The 21,980-nt window shown below is 45.2% G+C and overlaps 1 protein-coding gene across 1 annotated transcript; it reads left to right on the top strand.

Moving 5' to 3' along the window:
• Nucleotides 1–708: 708 nt before the first annotated feature.
• On the top strand, nucleotides 709–5,897 carry ZC3H10 (zinc finger CCCH-type containing 10). The gene is made up of 2 exons (XM_069758409.1): nucleotides 709–870; nucleotides 3,516–5,897. The coding sequence occupies exon 2, from the start codon at nucleotides 3,619–3,621 to the stop codon at nucleotides 4,852–4,854; it is 1,236 nt and encodes a 411-aa protein (XP_069614510.1). The 5' UTR covers nucleotides 709–870; nucleotides 3,516–3,618; the 3' UTR covers nucleotides 4,855–5,897.
• Nucleotides 5,898–21,980: the final 16,083 nt, after the last annotated feature.

The raw sequence follows: 21,980 nt of genomic DNA, 5'->3' as shown, positions 1-21,980 counted from the left end.
GCAACAACCGCACCAGATTCTGGGCCACAAGTGCCGACGTCACAGGAACAGAGAAGTATAGGTTTTATTACTTTAGCGGGGCAAAACATTTAGAGAGAGATAGGGTTGTTCTACTAGTGGACAATCCCTTTAAGTGCCCGAAAACCAGGGATGTGGTATGGGGTTTGTATAAGGGTATGTGCACACGCTGCGGATTCGCAGCAGTTCTCCATGCGCTGTACAGTACCATGTAAACCTATGGAAAACAAAATCCGTAGGGCACATGCTGCGAAAAATACCGAGCAGAAACGCTGCGTTGATTATTCCGCAGCATGTCAAGTCTTTGTGCGGACTCCACAGCGGTTTACACCTTGCTCCTCAATAGGAATCTGCACAAAAAATGCGGAAAAAAAAGCGGTAAATCCGCAGTGCGGATTTACCAAAATTTGTGTGGAAAAATCAGTACACATAGCCTAATGGGTTTTCTCTTATAACATGACCAGCAGCCAGCCCTGCAGATTCTTGTGGAAACGTTTCCTATAAGTTACAGCATGTGAGTCCTCTCTAGAGTCACGCCTGGGTCTCAGTCGGCGCAGGCGCACATTCCACAGTGAAATCCATTCCACACTCTATACAGCAGCCACGTGACGGTCTTCTACGTGCTGCACCACCCACTGCGTACACTGCTTCCGGCTACAGCCCCAGAGCCACGCCCTCTCTCTGCACACGTCCCGTACTGCTACTCCGGAAGTGGGTGTGGTCTACTGCCGCGCGGTCGTGACTGGCATTCTGGCCTCGTCAAAAACGCTATAACTTCTCCGGTGCCTCCTAGTCGCGGGAGCCCGTATTTGTCCTGTGGTCGCGGTTACCGAGGCCGCAAGGCGTTATTGGGTACGTATGGGCCTGTCGTGTGTTGGCTGGAGCGATACGTGCGCAGCCTCTGTGACGTGTGAATGGCGGCCATCGTTCTCTGGGCGGGAGCGGGTGCGATCAGGCCTAGTGCTGCGGCGGCCTCCATAGTGCAGCATCCTGTACAGTGCCGCGGAGAGACCGCGCTCAGCATGTCCGTAGCGCCGCCATTAGGCTGCCGCCGCCGACATCCCGCGCACACAGAGCCGCCGCGGCTCCGCCATGGTGTTCTGCGGTCCCTGTAGTGAGGCAGCGGAGCCTCGTCTGTTCAGCTCAGCCACCATTACCGAGTGCTGCCCCTCATGCTGAGCCGTGCCTTGCGCTCGGGCTAAACACGGTGCTGAAGTCGGTGTCTTATTCTGCAGTTTATTTTATTTATTCACAGCTATAACAAATACAATAATAACCTAGAATGCAGCCCATTTTTGTACCAGTTTTATAACTTGTTGCTCCTTTTAAGGATATGCACACGTTCAGGATTTTTCATGGTTTTCCGCTATAAAAATGTGAAAAAAAAAATGCATACATTAAGCATCCTATTAGAATACACTCAGCAATTTTTGTGCACATGTTGCATTTTTTTTCCACAGCAGAATCGCATTCCATAAAAAAAAAACCTGCTGCATGTTCATTACTTGTGCGGAATCGCGGGGATTCCACACATAGGATTGCATTGATCCGCTTACTTTCTGCATGGGGCTATGCCCACCATGCGGAAAGTAAGCAGACCATGTGCGGTTGGTACCCAGGGAGGAGGAGAGGGGACTTTCCTCCAGGCCCTGGGAACCATATACCTGTAAAAAAAAAAAAAAATCGTGATATTCTCACCTTCTGGCGGCCCCAGCAGCCTTCCTGCTCCTCGCGATGCTTCTGTTCCCAGTGATGCTTTGCGGCAATGACCTGTGATGATGTAGCAGTCTCTTGAGACCGCTACGTCATCTGGGGTCACTGCCATGAGGAGCAGGAAGACTGCGAGGGATGCCGGAAGGTGAGAATATCACGATTTTTTTTTTAAATTATTTTTAATATTAGATCTTTTACTATTGATGCTGCATAGCAGCATCAATAGTAAAAAGTTGGTAACACTTGTCAAACACTATGTTTGACAAGTGTGACCAACCTGTCAATCAGTTTTCCAAACGATGCTACAGAACACTTGGAAAACGCTAGCATTCTGCAAGCTAATTACGCTTGGAAAACGCTAGTGTTTAGTGGGAAAACGCATGCGTTTTACCTGCGGCACAGTTGCGGAGTGGCTGCAGAAATTTCCGCGGCAATTCCAGACATGTGTACATAGCCTTGATGTATCAGGGCACCTTGCTGCATTTGTATTCTAATTTTTTTGTAATTAAACCTGTAATAAAACAGAAAAAAGAAATTGCTGAATAAGAAACCAACTTCAGTGTGGCATAAAGTAAAAGGGAACCTGTCACCCCCAAAAATCGTATCTGAGCTAAGCCCACCGGCGTCAGGGCTTATCTACAGCATTCAGTAATGCGGTAGATAAGCCCCTGATGTAACCTGAAAGATGAGAAATAAAGGTTATATTATACTCACCCAGGGGCGGTCCGGTCCAGTGGGCGTCGCAATCCAGGTCCAGCGCCTCCTATCTTCATTCAATGACATCCTCTTGTCTTGCTCCGGCGCAGGCGTACTTTGCCCTGTTGAGTGCGTCGGGAAAGGTCAGAGAAGCCCTGCACAGTGCTGTACTTTGCTCTGCCTTCAACAGGGCAGACAAAGTGTGCCTTAGCCGCTGCAAGAAGTGGATGTCATCGAATGAAGATAGAGGTGCTGGACCCGGATTGCAACGCCCATCGGACTCGGACCGCCCCTGGGTGAGTATAATCTAACCTCTTTTTCTCATCTTTCAGAATACATCAGGGGCTTATCTACAGCAATACAGAATGCTGTAGATAAGCCCCTGATGCCGGTGGGCTTAGCTCAGATACGATTTTTGGGGTGACAGACTCCCTTTAATTTCTGCCCACAATTAAGCGATGCTTATACAGTCATGAAGCAGATATAGTAAAGCCTTAACTTAAGGCCAGAAGTGGAACAATCAGAGGAAAAGTATAATAGAAACCCGTCACCACTTCTGTATTTATCACCCACTCCTGGTTTTGGCTTGCAAATAGTGAGGTAAAATATTGCATGTGGCCTTAGTGTTATTTTACAGGGAGTAAACAAGGGAATTGAGAAGGTTAGTGTACAACCCTCCTTTAATATTGCAGGAAAGCAGTTTGATTTTATGGCTGAAGCATCGGATTCCTGCATATTTGACACAGGCCAAGGCCACGTTCAGTATTTGGTCTGTATTTTACATCAGTATTGCATCATACGTGTGAACTGACTTTTGCCATGCAGCAGAGCACCGCACAGTTTACCATAAGCCCCCATGCTGCACAGTTATCTGCTATGTATGGATACACCTGTACAATTTGACACCATTGCATTTTTAAAATATTGGGTAATTATGAACAGTATTTTTGTCCAGATAAATTCCACAACAAATAAACATCCATTCAATGTAAACCAGAATGAATAGCAATATCTGCTATTTTGCAATTTAGATATATAGATCACGATTATGCCTAATACATTGCTGAATGTAATGTTCTCTCTTACAGCTTTTACGCAGAGCGCATTGCCGGGTGCATCTCGTATACTAAGGCGCAGCGATAATTGTTGACAAGCTAAAAAAACAAAACACACATAAGCGCTGCTAAAACAATGCCGAACAGGGAAAATTATCCAAATTGTGCCAGCAGTGCCGGTAGTGGCAGTGAGGAGGCTTCTTCAGCTGTGGATTTTGTATGTCGGGACTTTCTCCGCAATGTATGCAAGCGAGGGAAGCGTTGCCGCTTTAAGCATCCAGACACCGAAGATGTTCCTGATCTTGGGGTACAGAAGAATGAATTTGTCTTCTGTCACGATTTTCAGAATAAGCAGTGCGTGCGCAACAACTGCCGGTTTATTCATGGCACTAAAGAGGATGAAGAACACTATAAGAAAACTGGAGAGTTGCCTCCTCGCTTGCGTCAGAAAGTAGCTGCTGGTCTTGGCTTGTCACCCACTGACCTACCTAATAAAGATGAGATTCCCATCTGTCGGGACTTCCTAAAAGGTAATTGTCAGCGTGATAATAGGTGCAAATTTCGTCATTTGCAAAGGGACTTTGATTTTGAATATTCATGTGATAGGCGGGTAGTGGGTCTGAATACTGGCCTAACATCTGGAGGCCTGCCTGCTACCACTGTGCGTTCTTTTGAGCATTTTGGAGGACCTGATGGGATTTCAGAAACTGAACACTTCTCGTCCGCATATCGTTACGGTGATCATTTTGATGATCCTGTAATGAAAAGGAGACGAGTAGGATACGATGGGTACTTCAGTGCATCCCCTGTCGAGTACCATCTGTTGGAAGAAGAGAATGTCATGCTTCGGAGGCGTATCGAGGATATGAAAAAGCAGCTCTCTGTTCTCGCAGCAACCAATGAAATTTTGCTTGATCAGAATGCCCAGTTTCGTAATCAAGCCAAGGTGGTGACACTAAGCACCCTGAGCACCACAGCCCCAACCAGTGAGCAAGGAGTGAGGACAGTGACCAATTATAACCATGGCATTGCGCAAACTCACACCACATTGAGCAGCCAGGCTTTGCAGCCCCGACCAGTCACGCAGCAGGAACTGGTAGCTTCTAGTGGTGCACCTGCTCCTGCACAGTCCAACGCAGCCCCTCAATTAAATCCTGAGATTACACCACTGTCTGCTGCGCTGGCGCAAACTATTGCTCAAGGCATGGCACCTCCGCCTGTCTCCATGGCACCTGTGGCAGTGTCTGTGGCACCAGTGGCTGTTTCTATGGCTCAGCCCCTTCCTGGGATTACCATGAGTCATGCCACTACACCGATGGTAACCTATCCCATTGCTACACAAAGCATGCGCATAACAGCCATGCCCCACTAATCTGTTTGTGTCCTTGATATCCAGCAGCGTGGAAACATTTTTGCCAAGGAAGTGGGTGCCCATCCGTATGGTATTCTATGGGGTAGAGGTTCAAATGTGTTGGCGCAAAGGATAAGGAAATGTGTATGTATACATGAATGGCTGAGATTTTATAAAGCTGGTTTTCTATTTGTTTTTATTAAACCCTTCTATACATGTTGAGTGTTCACAACACATGACCCCAAATACTGTATTATAAGGCAAACGTGTTGGGAAAGCAAATCTCCCTTCTATGAATCCCTCCTTACTATTACAGATAAGCCTTTCTTGGAGATCTTTACTGTATTTGTCATGTGAAGACACTTGCCAATTTTTGTAAAAAGGAACTATTGCATTTCCAAAGGGCCCTGTGTTTTTTTTCCTACCTATTTCTATTCCGTGTATACCTGGAGATTATGAATAGGACTCAAATAGCTGCCCTTTAACTGATCCCAAAATTTAAGTTAGTGGCGAACACTCTAGGACTGTCATCTGATGCATAAATTAGGATATACACAGAATAGACTATTGAGATAGCTGACATACAGGAGCCATATACATTAAACATTCCCTCCCAATTATTTAGTGTAAAGGGCCTTGTCGACTGTCCTTTGTGTAAGATGTGTCTGCAGTGGGTTGTCTCCTTTAAAAAAAAAATTTTTTAATACTAAATTTGAAATGCCCATGCACACTCTGATAAGCAAGCATGTTGATGGGACATTAAAGAGATGGCTATAAGCGATACACATGTATACCAATGTGACTCAGTGCTTCATTTGTCTTATTTCCATAGTCTGCTAGTAAATTAGAATTTAATGCTCCTCTTAAGTGGTCCAGGATTAATTAATGGACTAAATTAAAACTGACTGGATTATGTTTTGTCTATAACAATTGTTTATTACTGTGATATGTTCTTTTTTTTGCATGGTGAATTGCAGCATAAAAGTTTTGCTTATGTTTGTGATGTAGAAGATTAAACTATCGTGTGTATAGTTCTTGTGACGTATATAAAGTCTCTAAACGTTTACCGTGTCGAGTTGTTTTTACTCTATTGCTTTTATATGATGTTGGAGTAGACAGCAGCTCTTGAGGCCAGATGGACAGGCGCGTCTGTCGGCTTCTCGCTTTCTCCCCTGGAGTAACACCTCTATACACGCATGCAATGTGAAACCTGTCACTCAAAGGGAGCACTTGCGGAGAAGCCGCAGCTTTTAAAGGGGTTCTTCAAGAATAAGATAAAATGGTGTCCCTGATATAATTCAAACTGCAGCCCGTCCTGATCATGTGTCAGTACGGGCTTCAGACTGAAGGTGTAGAGTTCCCGAGACCTGTGACTCAATAATGAGCCTTATCACATGTACCCTTCCAGCTTACACTCTCAGCATCTGGTAGCACAGAATTGATATGTGAAGAAATGTTTTAACCCCTTAGTGACAGCCAATTTGGTATTTATTTACCAAGCTAATTTTTACAATTCTGACCAGTCACTTTGAGGTTATAGCTTTGGAACGCTTCAACAGATCCCACTGATTGAGTTTTTTTTTTTTTTCGTGACATATTGTACTTCATGTTAGGGGTAAGATATGACTTGCGTTTAATTATGAAAAAAAATGGAAACTTGGCAAATTTTGCAATTTTAAAACTTTTAATTTTTATGCCCTTAAATCGGTCATATCGCACAAAATAGTTAATAAATAACATCTCCCACATGTCTAATTTACATCAGCACAATTTTGGAAACATAATTTATTTTTTTGTTAGGGCGTTATAAAGGTTAAAAGTTGACCAGCGATTTCTAATTTTTTCCAAAAAAAGTTAACCTTTTTTTTTTCTTTTGTGAGTTTGGAGGTCAATATAACAGAAAATACCCAAAAGTGACACCATTCTAAAAACTGCACCCCCCCCAAGGTACACACTACCACATTCAAGAAGTTTATTAACCCTCCAGGTGCTTCTTTTTTTTTTTTTTTTTCCATTAAAAATATACTTTGGAACCAAGCTTTTTATTTTCACAAGGGTATCAGGAGAAAATGGACCACGAAATTAGTGCAATGTGTCCTGAGTATGCCCTATTATACCCCGTGTGTGGTGGCAGGGTCGCTATCGGGGCATTACTACCCTTTCTGCTGTATGGGGTCCTGTGAACAGCAGCACACAGAGGGGCCTGCAGGTCCGGGGCCCTGCTTATGTGCTTCTGTTTATCGGGCTCCATCGTGCAGCAAAGTGGTGCTCACTGCGGCACACATGTCGGCAGCTTTCCCGGAGCGGTGCAGGGCCATCTTACCTTGACTGCTGCGCAGCTCCTGCCTCCTCCGTCTTCTGTGTCATGTGACTGCGTGTACACGATGACGTCATCACGTACTGGCTGCCCGACATGATCCGAACGCAGAGCCGCGCTGCTGGGGAACGAGTGTGAGGTAAGTATGTAAAACTTTGTTTTCTTTACAAAATGAATTAAATGGAGGAGTTAATTTCACATGATGACAGGGAAGGAGTAAGGGGGACTGCACATGATGTCGGGTGAGGGTTAAAGGGGGACTGCATATGAAGTGGGGGGTTAAAAGGGACTGCAAAGGATGACATGGGGTAAAGGGGACTGCACATGATGGGGATTAGTGAGGGAGGGGACGGGATACTGCAAATGATTAATTGGAGAGTGAGGGATAGCAATTGAATTGGGGGTGGGAAGAGCTAATGATCGGGAGAGGGCAACTATAATGAATTTTGAGGGTGGAGCAGTAAATGAAGTATTGAATGCGGGAGTAGAGCTGCTTATGATAGAGGGTGCGAGAGAAGACATGACAATGAATTGGGGAAGAAGGGGCATGTAAATGAGTCGGGGGTACATAGTGGGGGACATTGAGTATGCAGTGACTGGTAATGAATTGGGGAAAGTGTCTATATAGCTAGAAGGGGCTCAGTGGCGTATTATAATTTATAATTGGAATGGTGGGTTGCATAATAACCAATGTATTAATGGTGGGTGCATATCTATATTCATATGTGTAGTGTTCAAGAAAGGAGGCAAAAGAGGGGAATGTGGTCTGGAAGCGGTGCTCCAGGTAACTGTTTTATGCAGCGATGACTCCTGGCTGGAAGAAGTTATGGTGGTCTGCGCTGCATGAAAAAGAAAAGCAAAGATGAAGGACTTCAGCTAGAGATATCACTGGTGAGTCAGTGTGTTACCTGTACACTGACATTATACACGGTATACTCTGTACAGAGCTCCTGTGTATAATGTCACCAGTGATCACTATTAGTGATGAGCGAATATACTCGGTACTCGAGATTTCCCGAGCATGCTCGGGTGTTCTCCAAGTATTTGTAAGTGCTCAGAGATTTAGTTTTCAGCACCGCAGCTGAATGATTTACATCTATTAGCTAGCATATAAGTACATGTGGGGGTTGCCTGGTTGCTAGGGAATCCCCACATGTAATGATTTTATTAGTGATTTATTGTAGTATTCAGTCACCATGTGGTGGTAGTATGTGGTCTGGTCATGGTGTGACAGTATTTGTCCCTTGTAGTATTAATAGTTATTTGAAAAAAATGTATGTGACCCATTCTCTTACAGAAAAAATACATAAAAATATATTGAATAGAGTAGAGTAGGGTCCGGCCAAAAGAGTCTTCCATGTCGTTTTGGCGGCTTAAAAATTCTTTTGGCCAGAACAAAAGCTGCTGGTTATGAATGTAATCTGGTGTTTGATGGGAACTGTGAGGCTATGTGCACACGTTGCGGATTTTGCTGCGGATCCGCAATGGATCAGCAGTTTCCCATGAGTTTACAGTACAGTGTAAACCTATGGTAACAGAAAACGCTGTGCACATGCGGAAAATACCACGCGGAAATGCGGTTTACAGTCCGCAGCATGTCAATTCTTTGTGTGGATTCCGCATCGGTTTGCACCTGCTCCACAAAAGGAATCCACATAAAAACCGCGGTAAAACGCAGTGCCTTTTATCTGCGGATTTCTAAAATCTGTGGAAAAATTTGCAGAGGTCCATTCTACGTGTGCACATACCCTTAATATCTGATTGGTGAGGACATGGTGGAGCACTTGCGTTTTTCCAAGAGTGAGCCCTGGGACCGTGGAAGGTTCGAAGGTTGGGCGCAGTCTCAAGGGGGCCGAAATTCCTAGTGGCAGCCCTGTGAGTGGGAAGGCCACTGTTTAAGTGCATGGCAGGGCTCAGAAGGGAGGGAGGGAAATTGGCTGGAATCAATAGTGGTGCCCTGATGTATCTAAACAGAGGAAACCCCCTAAAGGTACCTTCACACTAAACGATATCGCTAGCGATCCGTGACGTTGCAGCGTCCTGGCTAGCGATATCGTTCAGTTTGACATGCAGCAGCGATCAGAATCCTGCTGTGATGTCGTTGGTCGGGGCTAGAAGGCCAGAACTTTATTTGGTCGCTGGCTCTCCCACTGACATCGCTGAATCGGCGTGTGTGACGCCGATTCAGCGATGTCTTCGCTGGTAACCAGGGTAAACATCGGGTTACTAAGCGCAGGGCCGCACTTAGTAACTCGATGTTTACCCTGGTTACCATCCTAAAAGTAAAAAAAAAAAAAAACTACATACTTACCTTCCGCTGTCTGTCCCCGGCGCTGTGCTTTCCTGTACTCTGTGAGCACAGCGGCCGGAAAGCAGAGCGGTGACGTCACCGCTGTGCTTTCCGGCCGCTGTGCTCACAGCCAGTACAGAGAAGCACAGCGCCGGGGACAGACAGCGGAAGGTAAGTATGTAGTGTTTGTTTTTTTTTTACTTTTAGGATGGTAACCAGGGTAAACATCGGGTTACTAAGTGCGGCCCTGCGCTTAGTAACCCGATGTTTATCCTGGTTACCGGCGTCGCTGGAGAGCGGTCTGTGTGACAGCTCTCCAGCGACCATCCGGATCGTTGTCTGGATCGCTGCAGCGTTGTTTAGTGTGAAGGTACCTTTAGGCTACTTTCACACTAGCGTTAACTGCAATCCGTCACAATGCGTCGTTTTGCAGAAAAAACATCCTGCAAAAGTGCTTGCAGGATGCGTTTTTTCCCCATAGACTTGTATTGACGAGGCATTGCGACGGATTGCCACACGTCGCATCCGTCGTGCGACGGATGCGTCATGCTTTGGCGGACCGTCGGGAGCAAAAAACGCTACATGTAACGTTTTTTGCTCCTGACGGACCGCTTTTTCTGACCGCGCATGCGCGTCCGGAACTCCGCCCCCACCTCCCCCGCACCTCACAATGGGGCAGCGGATGCGCCGGAGAAATGCATCCGCTGCCTCCGTTGTGCAGTGCGTTAAACGCTAGCGTCGGAATCTCTGCCCGACGCATTGCGACGGGGAGATTCCGACGCTAGTGTGAAAGTAGCCTAATTCTAACGCCAACCCTAACACAGCCTTAATCCTAACTACAACCCTATCCCCCAACTTTAGCCCGAACTGAAAATGGAAATACATTTTTTTTTTTACCTAAGGGAGTGATAAAAGGTGGTTTGATTTAAAAAAAAAAAAAAAAAAAAAAATTGTTTTATTTCGATCACTGTGATAGACCCTACACAATAAAGACATTTATAGAAAAGAAAAATTATTTTTGCATTGCTTTATTCTGCGAGCCATAACTTTTTTTTACTTTTCTGCTGATGGAGCTGTATGGCGGCTTGTTTTTTGCCAGACAAGATGACATTTTCAGGGGTGCTATTTTTATTTACATCCGTCTTTTTGATTGCGTTTTATTGCACTTCATGTTTGTTTTTTTGCCTCTTTTTTTTTTTTTTTTTTTTTTTTAAGTTTCACGGTGTTCACTGTAGGATTTGTTTGGATATTTTTATAGAGCGGGTTGTTACGGACGCGGCGATACCAGATGTGTGTACTTTTATTTATGTTCATGTATTTATTAGAAAAATATTTTTTTTTATTTAGGAAATTAAAAAGCATGCACAAATTGGCCAATCCATGTAAGCCGAATAACCACAGCAAGCTGACCTCCCTCTGATGGGTCCCTGCTCTACAATATAAGGCCTGTTTCACACGTCAGTATTTTGTATCCGTGTTTGCAAACCAAAGCCAGGAGTGGAACTTAGAGATGAACTATAATTGAAAGATTGACACCTGTTCTGTGTTTTGAAGACATTCCTGGTATTGGCATACAAATACTGTTGGAGAAATACTGACGTGTGAATGAGCCCTAAGCCACTTCTGGGCCACCAGCCTAAAGTTTTGGACAAACGTCACTACCGGGCTAAGGCTGGGTTCACATTGCGTTCTTGGCGTCTGTTAGACGGACTACGTTATGCTGTGGTGTAACGTAGTCCGGTAACACCGCCATTGAATGCAATGTCGGACGCATTGCTAGCGCTCGCCCACAATGGGCGTGCGCTAGCCATGTGTCATTGAGTGACAGACCCCGAGACGCGGGCTGCAGCGTTTCCGGGTCCATCACTGCTAGCGCAGATAGAGCTAGCAGATGCCCTATCTGCGCTAGCGGGCTGCCATAATGGCACTTGCGTTAACAGCAGCCTGTTAGGCTGCGTGTCCACGATCAGGATGGCCGGCGGTATCGTCGGAGCGGCTTTGCCGCTCTGCGCTAAGCCTTCTGGGACGCGATGATGCCGGATGTGTTCACAGCACACATCCGGCATCATCGCACCCATCGCATAGGGCCCTGTGCTATATCTTGCGGCGACGCAGAAAAACATTCAATTTAGATTAAACTCAAAAAAAAGTTTTCGCAGCTTGCACTTGTTTACATTAGGAGGTGCTGATCGTTGGTTTTTTGTGTATATAATTTTTTTTTTTTTATTTCCTAAATAAAAAAACTTTTTTTACATTGTCCCAGTATGCGACATCACTAAATAATGTCAGATTGCTGATCTGACAGGCAGGGAAGGAGCCAAGCTGGCGCCTGCTCTCAGAAGGCTGTCACAAGCCACCTTCCGGAAGGACCCCGTGGCGATCTTGGTGCCGGGGGTCTCCATGGAGACAATCAAGCCAACGCGATCTCATTGCATTCTGATGGAAGCGCGCCGGGAGCCTCTGCTTCTCTATGCAGCTGTCACTAATGACAGCGGCCTCAGAGGGGTTAAATGCCCATGATCAGTGTTGGCACTGATCGTGGGCTTTGCTGTGGGGTGTCAGCTGGCACGTGATGCTGTGCGATTGGTGCGCTGTACTAGTACTGTTTGCGGTAACACACCTCCCGCAAAGCAGTACTAGTACAGTGCATATCGTGAAGGGGTTAAACAACAAGACAGATTTCACCAACCAAGGTATCCTTTTAATCAGTATAACGGCGCCAACCTGACACTGTGTGTAGGTTACTGTGCACAATCCTGCTGACAGGTTCCCATTAAGACTACTTTCACACTAGCGTCGTATGACGCACGTCACAATGCGTCGTTTTGGTGAAAAAACGCATCCTGCAAAGTTGGCTGCAGGATGCGTTTTTTCGCCATAGACTTAACATTAGCGACGCATTGCCACACGTCGCAACAAAAAAAGTAACGTAACTTTTTTGTGTGTTGTCTGCCATTTCTGACCGCGCATGCGTGGCCGGAACTCCTCCCCGCAACTCACAATGGGGCAGTGGATGCGTTGTAATAGTGCTGCGTTGTCACAGGATACATTGGCCCGACGCACTGCGATGGGCCGACGCTAGTGTGAAAGTAACCTAAGCCCCCATCACACTGGGACATATGGAAGAATGAGTGTCCAGAGAAGAAAGCGTGCTCGCTACCATGAGTCCTATGTCATGCCAACAGTAAGGCTCTGTGCACACGTGCAGAATTTTCTACACAAAATCTGCATCTCTTGGCAGAAAACGCAGGTCCAGATTTGATGCGTTTTCCTTGCGGAATTTGTGTTTTTTGTTGCAGATTTCATGTGTTTTTTACCCCTGCGGATTTCTATAATGGAAGGGTGCAGAAATGCTGCAGATCCGCACAAAATAAGTGACATGCTCATTCTTTCAATCCGTTGTGTTTTCCAATGTGGAATTTTCCGCACCATTAGCACAACTTTTTTTTTCCTATTGATTTACATTGTACTGTAAATCACTTTGCGGATCTGCAGCGTTTCTGCACAAAAAAAAACCCACTGCGGATCCGCAGTAAATCTGCATCGTATGCACATAGCCTAAAGCATCCTAGACCATTCCTGAATGAAGGTTTTTTGTTTTGTTTTTACATCCAAGGGAGTGGGCTTACAATTTTGCAAAAAGGCATATGGAGCAAGCTGTGTCTGCAATTAGCGACACACACCCAAAAAAAAAAAGTTTTAGGAAAAGTGGAAAAATGCTGCAAGGTAAGAATTCTTTAGGCTGGTTTCACACGTCCAGATAATTCCAGTACCGTATAAAATCGGTACTGGAGTTATGTGTGTCCGTGTGCTCACATGGCACATCATTGTGGCACACGGGCGGCACATGTGTGCCCACTGGGCACCACACGCACCGTGCAGGAGACAGCGCTAAAGTTTAGCGCTGTCCCCTGCATCGTGCTGAATCCGCGATTCATATCTTCCCTGCAGCAGCGTTTGCTGCAGGGAAGATATGAATAATAGTGTTTAAAATAAAGATCTGTCAACCTGTGCGCTCCCCCCCGTTCTGAAAATACTCACCTGCCTCCCTCGTTGGCTGTCGCTGCTTCCTGGTCTGGCTGCATCTTCTACTGTATGCGGTCACGTGGGGCTGCCGATTACAGTAATGAATATGCGGCTCCACCCCTATGGGGAGGCGGGTGAGTATTTTCAGAACGGGGGGGTGCACAGGGAGTGGGGGGTCGCACAGGTTGACAGATCTTTATTTTAAACACTATTATTCATATCTTCCCTGCAGCAAACGCTGCTGCAGGGAAGATATGAATCGCGGCTTCAGCACCAGTGGGAGGGACAGCGCTTAATGTAGCGCTGTCCCCTGCACGGCACACGGACTGCACACAGACAACGCCCGTGTGCGGTACGTGTTTTACACGGACCCATTGACTTTAATGGGTCCGTGTAATACGTGCGCTCCCACGAACACTGACATGTCTCCGTGTTTGGCACACGGAGACACGGTCCGCAAAAAATCACTGACATCTGAACAGATGCATTGATTTTTATGTGTGTAGGTGTGTCAGTGTCTCCGGTACGTGAGGAAACTGTCACCTCACGTACCGGAGCCACTGACGTGTGAAACCGGCCTTAGCAAATAGAATTATTTAATAAATCATTTTTATCAATTAGCAAAATGAAGGGAAATCTTTTTGTGTGACAAATCTTTGCCTCCAAAAGAGCATCAATTCTTCTAAATCTAATATATAAAGCTGAATGTGGGTGTGTATGTCTGGGATTGGCATCTGCACCGTCGCAGCTACAGCCACAAAGTTTTGCACAGTCACACATCTTGGCCCTGAGAGCGTCATAGGCTGTGCTGTGAGGTGAAATTTTAACCCCGCGCGTTCCAATTCACCAAACAATTTTGCCCCTATCTACATAATAGAGAAAAAGTGAAAAGAAAAGTGTTGGAGGCAAATTGACAGCTGCCAGATGTGAACAAGGGGGACTTAAAGAGTGAGCGATGGCGCCAAAGAGTATATACCGTACAGTTGCTAAGGTGGGGCCCCGACATGGGATACTCACCACACACAGGGATATGAACACACACACAAAATGCGCCACACACTACCACGTGCTTGAACACATATACCACCCTCAGCATACATTTCACCACACATACACCAACCTCGCCACATAAAAGTTGAAACACAAAAGTTGCTGCTCAAAACTCGCCACGGGCAAAACTCACCTCATGGAAAACTCGCCACACGCAAAACTTGCACACGCGGAAAAATTGCCACATGCACAAAAGTTGCAACACATGCAAAAGTTGCCTCACACAAAACTTGCACATACTCAAAACGCACCACACATAAAACTCGCCATGCGCAAAACTTGCTGCACACAACTTGCTACACTAACCTGTCACATGCAACTTGACACACAAAAAGTTGCTACACGCATGTCGCCACACAAAACTCATCTCACAAAAGTCGCTACATGCATGTTGCCACATGCAACTCCACACACAACGTGACACATGAAACTCGCCCTAAAACACACTCAAGTCTGGTATTATCCTTCAAAAATAAAAATCTGATTAATAAGCAGACAAACTACAAGAGCAACAAATGTACCATATAGGAAATACGGCAGCTGTCAGTCACATGACCTGTCTATTATGTGTATGTGTGAGCTAATATATACTGCCAGGGGGAGGGCTTCCCATTGGCTGGGGATTTATCAGGCTGCCAATTTAGCTTACAAATACTGAGGTAAAAATACAGACCAAATAACTTTGAACGAGGTCTAATACAGGAGGAGATGACATACAGATATATACAGGGGACATGACACACAGGTATATACTATATACAGGAGGAGATGACACACAGGTATATACTATATACAGGAGGAGATGACATACAGGTACATACTATATACAGGGGAGATGACACACAGGTATATACTATATACAGGGGAGATGACACACAGGTATATACTATATACAGGGGAGATGACACACAGATATATACTATATACAGGAGCAGATGACACAGGTACATATTATATACAGGAGGAGATGACACAGAAAGATGAGAAAAAGAGGTTAGATTATACTCACCCAGGGGCGGTCCCGCTGCGGTGGGCATCGCGGTCCAGTCTGGGGCTTCCCATCTTCTTACGATGACATCCTCTTGTATTCACGCTCCGGCGCAGGCGTACTTTGCCCTGTTGAGGGCAGAGCAAAGTACTGCAATGCGCAGGCGCTGGGCCTCTCTGACCCATCCCGGTGCCTGCTCACTGCAGTACTTTGCTCTGCCCTCAACAGGAGCCACAGCGTGAAGACAAGAAGAGGACGTCATCATAAGAAGATGGGAGGCCCGGGACCGCCCCTGGGTGCGTATAATCTAACCTCTTTTTCTCATCTTTCAGGATACCGGGGGCTTATCTACAGCATTACAGATTGCTGTAGATAAGCTCCTAATGCCAGTGGGCTTAGCTCATCTTTGATTTTGGGGGTGACAGGCTCCCTTTAAGATAAAATGTGAAATACATGGCTGCAACACAAGGCAGTTTGTTCATTAAAGTATTGAAAAGTAGTAATGAGTGCCAGAAACCGTGAAGCATGGTGGGAGCTCCTTACAAATTTGGGACTGCATTTCTACAAATGGAGTGGGAAATTGGTCAGTATTAATGATGTCCTCAATGCTGTGAAATACAGGCAGATACTTACTCATCATGCAACTCCATCAGCTAGACTTTTGATTTGGCTCCATTTCATTTCAGCAGCACCATGACTCCGTAACCATACATTAAATATAACTAAGAACCATCTTCAGTGTAAAGAAGAACGAGTTGTGGCAGTGATGATAGTCCCCACAGAGTCCTCATGTCAACATCATCAAGTCTGCAATTACAAGAAGAGACAGAACGATTTGTGCAATCCTACATCCACAGAAGATCTGTGTTTAGTGTTCCGAGATGTTTGAAATAACCTCTAGGACCAGTTCCTGCAAAGTCTGTGTGCAAGTGTAGTTTGAAAAAAATGATGCTGTTTTGAAGGCAGAGATTGGTCACACCAAATATTGATTTGATTTGATTTTAGATTACACGCATGTATTACCTTTTTATTTTAATTGATAAAAATGAACTATTTTCACTTTAATTTTGTAAAGCATTTGGCTAGCATCTTTTTTTCAACACCTGCACAAAACTTTTTTATCGTACTCTATATACAATTCTCAACATTAAAATTGCAACAAGAAGGAAAAGTCACAAAATTTTGGAAATCCCAAGCTCGATAAACATGTTAATGACATGCAAAGGATAAAAAAAAATCTTGATTTATTACGTTTTGAGTATGGGAGCCACACACAAAAATACATGCACTTTGAGGGGATAGCTGGGACTTTACAAAAATATGTAAGCACTAACGGGCACATAATTGCTACCTACCTGCCTGTTGTACACGGCACTATTCTTCCACAGCACAGAGCGGTCACAGACACTTCTACCCGGGATTTAGAAACTTTTGCTGACTTCAAGTCTACAGAGCGGAGGCTTCGTTTCCGGTTCGCTCTGTAGACAGGGCGAGGCTCACGAGGTTATTTTAATTGACAGCCAGATCCCCGATGCCTAACTGGTGGAGCCAGCTGTCAATCGGAATGACATCGGAAGTCCTGCCTTGTCGTGTCAGCAGAGGCTTTTGAATCCCTGCAGGAGCAGTCTGTGACCGCTGTGTCATGCACAACAGGCAGGTAAGCTGCAATTACAAGTGCTTCTCACTAAATTACAATATCATCAAAAAGTTAATTTATTTCAATTCTTCAATACAAAAAGTGAAACTCATATATTAATAGAATCATTACAAACAGAGTGATCTATTTCAAGTTTTTATTTCTGTTAATGATCACATGTCTTACAGCCAATGAAAACCCAAAAGACATTATTTCAGTAAATTAGAATAACAAAAACCTATTGCAAAGGCTTCCTAGGCATTTAAAAAGGTCCCTTAGTCTATTTCAGTAGGCTCCAGAATCATGGGGAAGACTGCTGACTTGACAGATGTCCAGAAGGCAGTCATTGACACTCCACAAGAAGGGTAAGCCAAAAAAGGTAATTGCTAAAGAAGCTGGCTGTTCAGATTGCTGTAGCCAAGCATATTAATGGAAAGTTAAGTCGAAGGAAAAAATGTGGTAGACAAAGGTGCACAAGCAACAGGGATAACCGTAGCCTTGAAAGGATTGTTAAGAATAGACCATTCAAAAATTTGGGGGAGATTCACAAGGAGTGGACTGCTGCTGGAGTCATTGTAAGAGCCACAACACACAGTCAGCCCTCACACAGGGTTAATGCCAGCATTACCGGAGCGCAGTGTAATGCACTCCGGTTATGCAGCTATTAACCCTGTTTGACCAACTTTTTACTATTGATGCTGCATACGCAGCATCAATAGTAAAACGATCTAATGTTAAAAATAATAATAAAAAGTTACTCTCACCCTCCGACGTGCGTGCTGTCCTCGGCAGTGCAAGCGGCAAGTTCCGGTTCCAAAGATACTATGCGAGAAGGACCTTCCATGACGTCACGGCCATGTGACCACGACGTCATCACAGGTCCTGCGCTCATACCAAACTTGGGACCGAAAGCTGCCACATGCAGCGCACACAGGCGAGAAGACTACAAGGGGCCTTCGGAGGGTGAGTATATGTTTCTTTTTTATTTTTTAACCTGTTACGTGGCTGGGCAATATACTACGTGACTGGGCAATATACTACGTGACTGGGCAATATACTACGTGGCTGGGCAATATACTACGTGGACATGCATATTCTAGAATACCCGATGCGTTAGAATCGGGCCACCATCTGGTTATATATATATATATAATTGTGTAAGGGGTACTTCCGTCTGTCTGTAACGGAAATCTCGGGTCGCTGAATGGTTGCAGCCGGCTGGGCAATGTGACGAGGTGCATGCAGCTCAACCTCGCACAGCGTACTGAGCCCAGTCCCTAAAAGAGCATGCATGGAATTTTAAATATGTCTGCATTGACCACTAGTCTGGAGCAATCAGAAGAAATCGGGCCTGTTTCAAAGATGTCTGGGGACCACGTAACAGATTTTTCTCCAGTCACCTTCCACGACAGTCACCTTGGAGGATGTCTCCCCGCCCTAATGGGGGACAGGAAACACAAAGAGGTTAAATAACTCTCCCCTTCCTGCTATCTCCAGTGTTTTTTCCTGTTCCACAGTGGGCCATGAAGAGGTTGCCGGAAATGACGTCGGCGCGCACCAGAAGTGAGGCCGGCGTTCGCATCTCGGCGCCATCCTGATTGCATGCGCGGTTTGCGACCAGGGCTCTGCACCTTCAGCTACTGGGGTCGTTCCTAAGGATCCTCCCTGCGGATCATGGGAGGAGGAGCACACAACTGACGCTGGACCTCGATCCCTTTATATCCTGGTCGGGAGCCTCCAGGTAAGACGCAGAGTCTCTGTCTTGAGTGACTGGTGACAGGTCTGACCATGGACGGTGACAAACCTACTGCTGCGTCTGCAGATCCCAGCGTTCACCCTCCTACCGTGAGTAGCGGGGCTGGTCCCTTGCTGTCCGGGCTTGATACCTATGGGTCACTTAGGATACCTTCTCTCTCTTTTAGGGAGAAAAGGTCTCTGCCCCAAAGAGCAAACCCGAAAGTGTGGGCTTTGTGGTTCCAGGCTCCCTTCAGCTTATAAGAAGACCTTATGCCAACCCTGCACGGATGATATGCTACATGCCGAACAGCCCTCTCTCCTGGATAGTATAAAAACTCATCAAGCAGGAAGTGCAAACCTCCATGGCAGCCCTTTCCCAGCCCCCAGTGCCTCGTCCCCCTCCCCCTAAAAAGAGGAAATTGGCACGGGCTGAATCTGGCTCTGACTCAGGCGAAATTCATACCTCAGGGGCAGAGGACATTTGGGAAAATGAGGGCTCCACATCCACCCCTACGCCTGATAATAAAAAATACTGTTTCTCTTCCGAGGATATGGAAGGACTAGTTTCCATAGTGAGAAACACCATGGGGGTGGAGGAAGTAGAGGTGAAACATTCAATTCAGGATGAGATGTTTGGGGGGCTGAAACCCAGGGGTAAAAAAGAGTTTCCAGTTCATGAAAATGTGCAGAACCTTATATTTCAGGAATGGTCTTCCCCAGGAAAAGGGACTTGGCATACCCTCAGAGTTAAAAAATCGCTTTCCCCTTGAATGTGATAGTTCTCTTTGGGAAATCCCTAGGGTGGACGTCCAGGTCTCTAAAATAACCAAAAAGACGTCCCTCCCCTTTGAGGATTCCTCCCAATTAAAAGATCCAATGGATCGAAAAATTGAAAGCCACCTGAAAAAATCCTGGGAAACCTCTACTAATCTGATCAAAACCAACATAGCTTCTATTTGTGTCGCTAGATCCCTCTTTCTCCGGCTTCGTAAATTGGAGGAACACCTCTCTCAGGGGACCTCTAGAGAGGAGATCCTTCACTCCCTTCCCCTTCTCCAAAAGGCCACGGGCTTCTTAGCCGATGCCTCAGGAGTAGGGTTGAGCGAAACAGATCGGCAAATTTCAAAAGTCGCCGACTTTTGGCAAAGTCGGGTTTCGTGAAACCCGACCTGATCCCACTGTGGGATCGGGTCGGCGGTCGGCGATCTTTTCTCCAAAGTCGGGTTGCTTTTTTTTACATATATATATATATATATATATATATATATATATATATATATATATATATATATATATATATATATATATATATATATATATATATATATATACACACAGTTAGGGCCAGAAATATTTGGACAGTGACACAAATTTTGTTATTTTAGCTGTTTACAAAAACATGTTCAGAAATACAATTATATATATAATATGGGCTGAAAGTGCACACTCCCAGCTGCAATATGATAGTTTCCACATCCAAATCGGAGAAAGGGTTTAGGAATCATAGCTCTGTAATGCATAGCGTCCTCTTTTTCAAGGGACCAAAGGTAATTGGACAATGGACTCTAAGGGCTGCAATTAACTCTGAAGGCGTCTCCCTCGTTAACCTGTAATCAATGAAGTAGTTAAAAGGTCAGGGGTGGATTCCAGGTGTGTGGTTTTGCATTTGGAAGCTGTTGCTGTGAGCAGACAACATGCGGTCAAAGGAACTCTCAATTGAGGTGAAGCAGAACATCCTGAGGCTGAAAAAAAAAAGAAAAAATCCATCAGAGAGATAGCAGACATGCTTGGAGTAGCAAAATCAACAGTTGGGTACATTCTGAGAAAAAAAGGAATTGACTGGTGAGCTTGGGAACTCAAAAAGGCCTGGGCGTCCACGGATGACAACAGTGGTGGATGATCGCCGCATATAATAAATAATAATAATAATAATTTTATTTATATAGCGCCAACATATTCCGCAGCGCTTTACAAATTATAGAGGGGACTTGTACAGACAATAGACATTACAGCATAACAGAAATACAGTTCAAAACAGATACCAGGAGGAGTGAGGGCCCTGCTCGCAAGCTTACAAACTATGGGGAAAAGGGGAGACACGAGAGGTGGATGGTAACAATTGCTTTAGTTATTCGGACCAGCTATAGTGTAAGGCTCAGGTGTTCATGTAAAGCCGCATACTTAATTTGGTGAAGAAGAACTCGTTCACAACATCAACTGAAGTCCAGAACACTCTCAGTGAAGTAGGTGTATCTGTCTCTAAGTCAACAGTAAAGAGAAGACTCCATGACAGTAAATACAAAGGGTTCACATCTAGATGCAAACCATTCATCAATACCAAAAATAGACAGGCCAGAGTTAAATTTGCAGAAAAACACCTCAAGAAGCCAGCTCAGTTCTGGAAAAGTATTCTATGGACAGATGAGACAAAGATCAACCTGTACCAGAATGATGGGAAGAAAAAAGTTTGGAGAAGAAAGGGAACGGCACATGATCCAAGGCACACCACATCCTCTGTAAAACATGGTGGAGGCAACGTGATGGCATGGGCATGCATGGCTTTCAATGGCACTGGGTCACTTGTGTTTATTGATGACATAAGAGCAGACAAGAGTAGCCGGATGAATTCTGAAGTGTACCGGGATATACTTTCAGCCCAGATTCAGCCAAATGCTGCAAAGTTGATTGGACGGCGCTTCATAGTACAGATGGACAATGACCCCAAGCATACATCCAAAGCTACCCAGGAGTTCATGAGTGCCAAAAAGTGGAACATTCTGCAATGGCCAAGTCAATCTCCAGATCTAAACCCAATTGAGCATGCATTTCACTTGCTCAAATCCAGACTTAAGACGGAAAGACCCACAAACAAGCAAGACCTGAAGGCTGCGGCTATAAAGGCCTGGCAAAGTATTAAGAAGGAGGAAACCCAGCGTTTGGTGATGTCCATGGGTTCCAGACTTAAGGCAGTGATTGCCTCCAAAGGATTTGCAACAAAATATTGAAAATAAAAATATTTTGTTTGGGTTATGTTTATTTGTCCAATTACTTTTGACCTCCTAAAATGTGGAGTGTTTGTAAAGAAATGTGTACAATTCCTACA

Source organism: Ranitomeya imitator, chromosome 3 (genome assembly GCF_032444005.1).
Source record: "Ranitomeya imitator isolate aRanImi1 chromosome 3, aRanImi1.pri, whole genome shotgun sequence".
Taxonomy (NCBI): domain Eukaryota; kingdom Metazoa; phylum Chordata; class Amphibia; order Anura; family Dendrobatidae; genus Ranitomeya; species Ranitomeya imitator.
The sequence above is the reverse complement of the archived record's forward strand: the minus strand, read 5'-3'. Positions and strand labels throughout refer to the sequence as shown.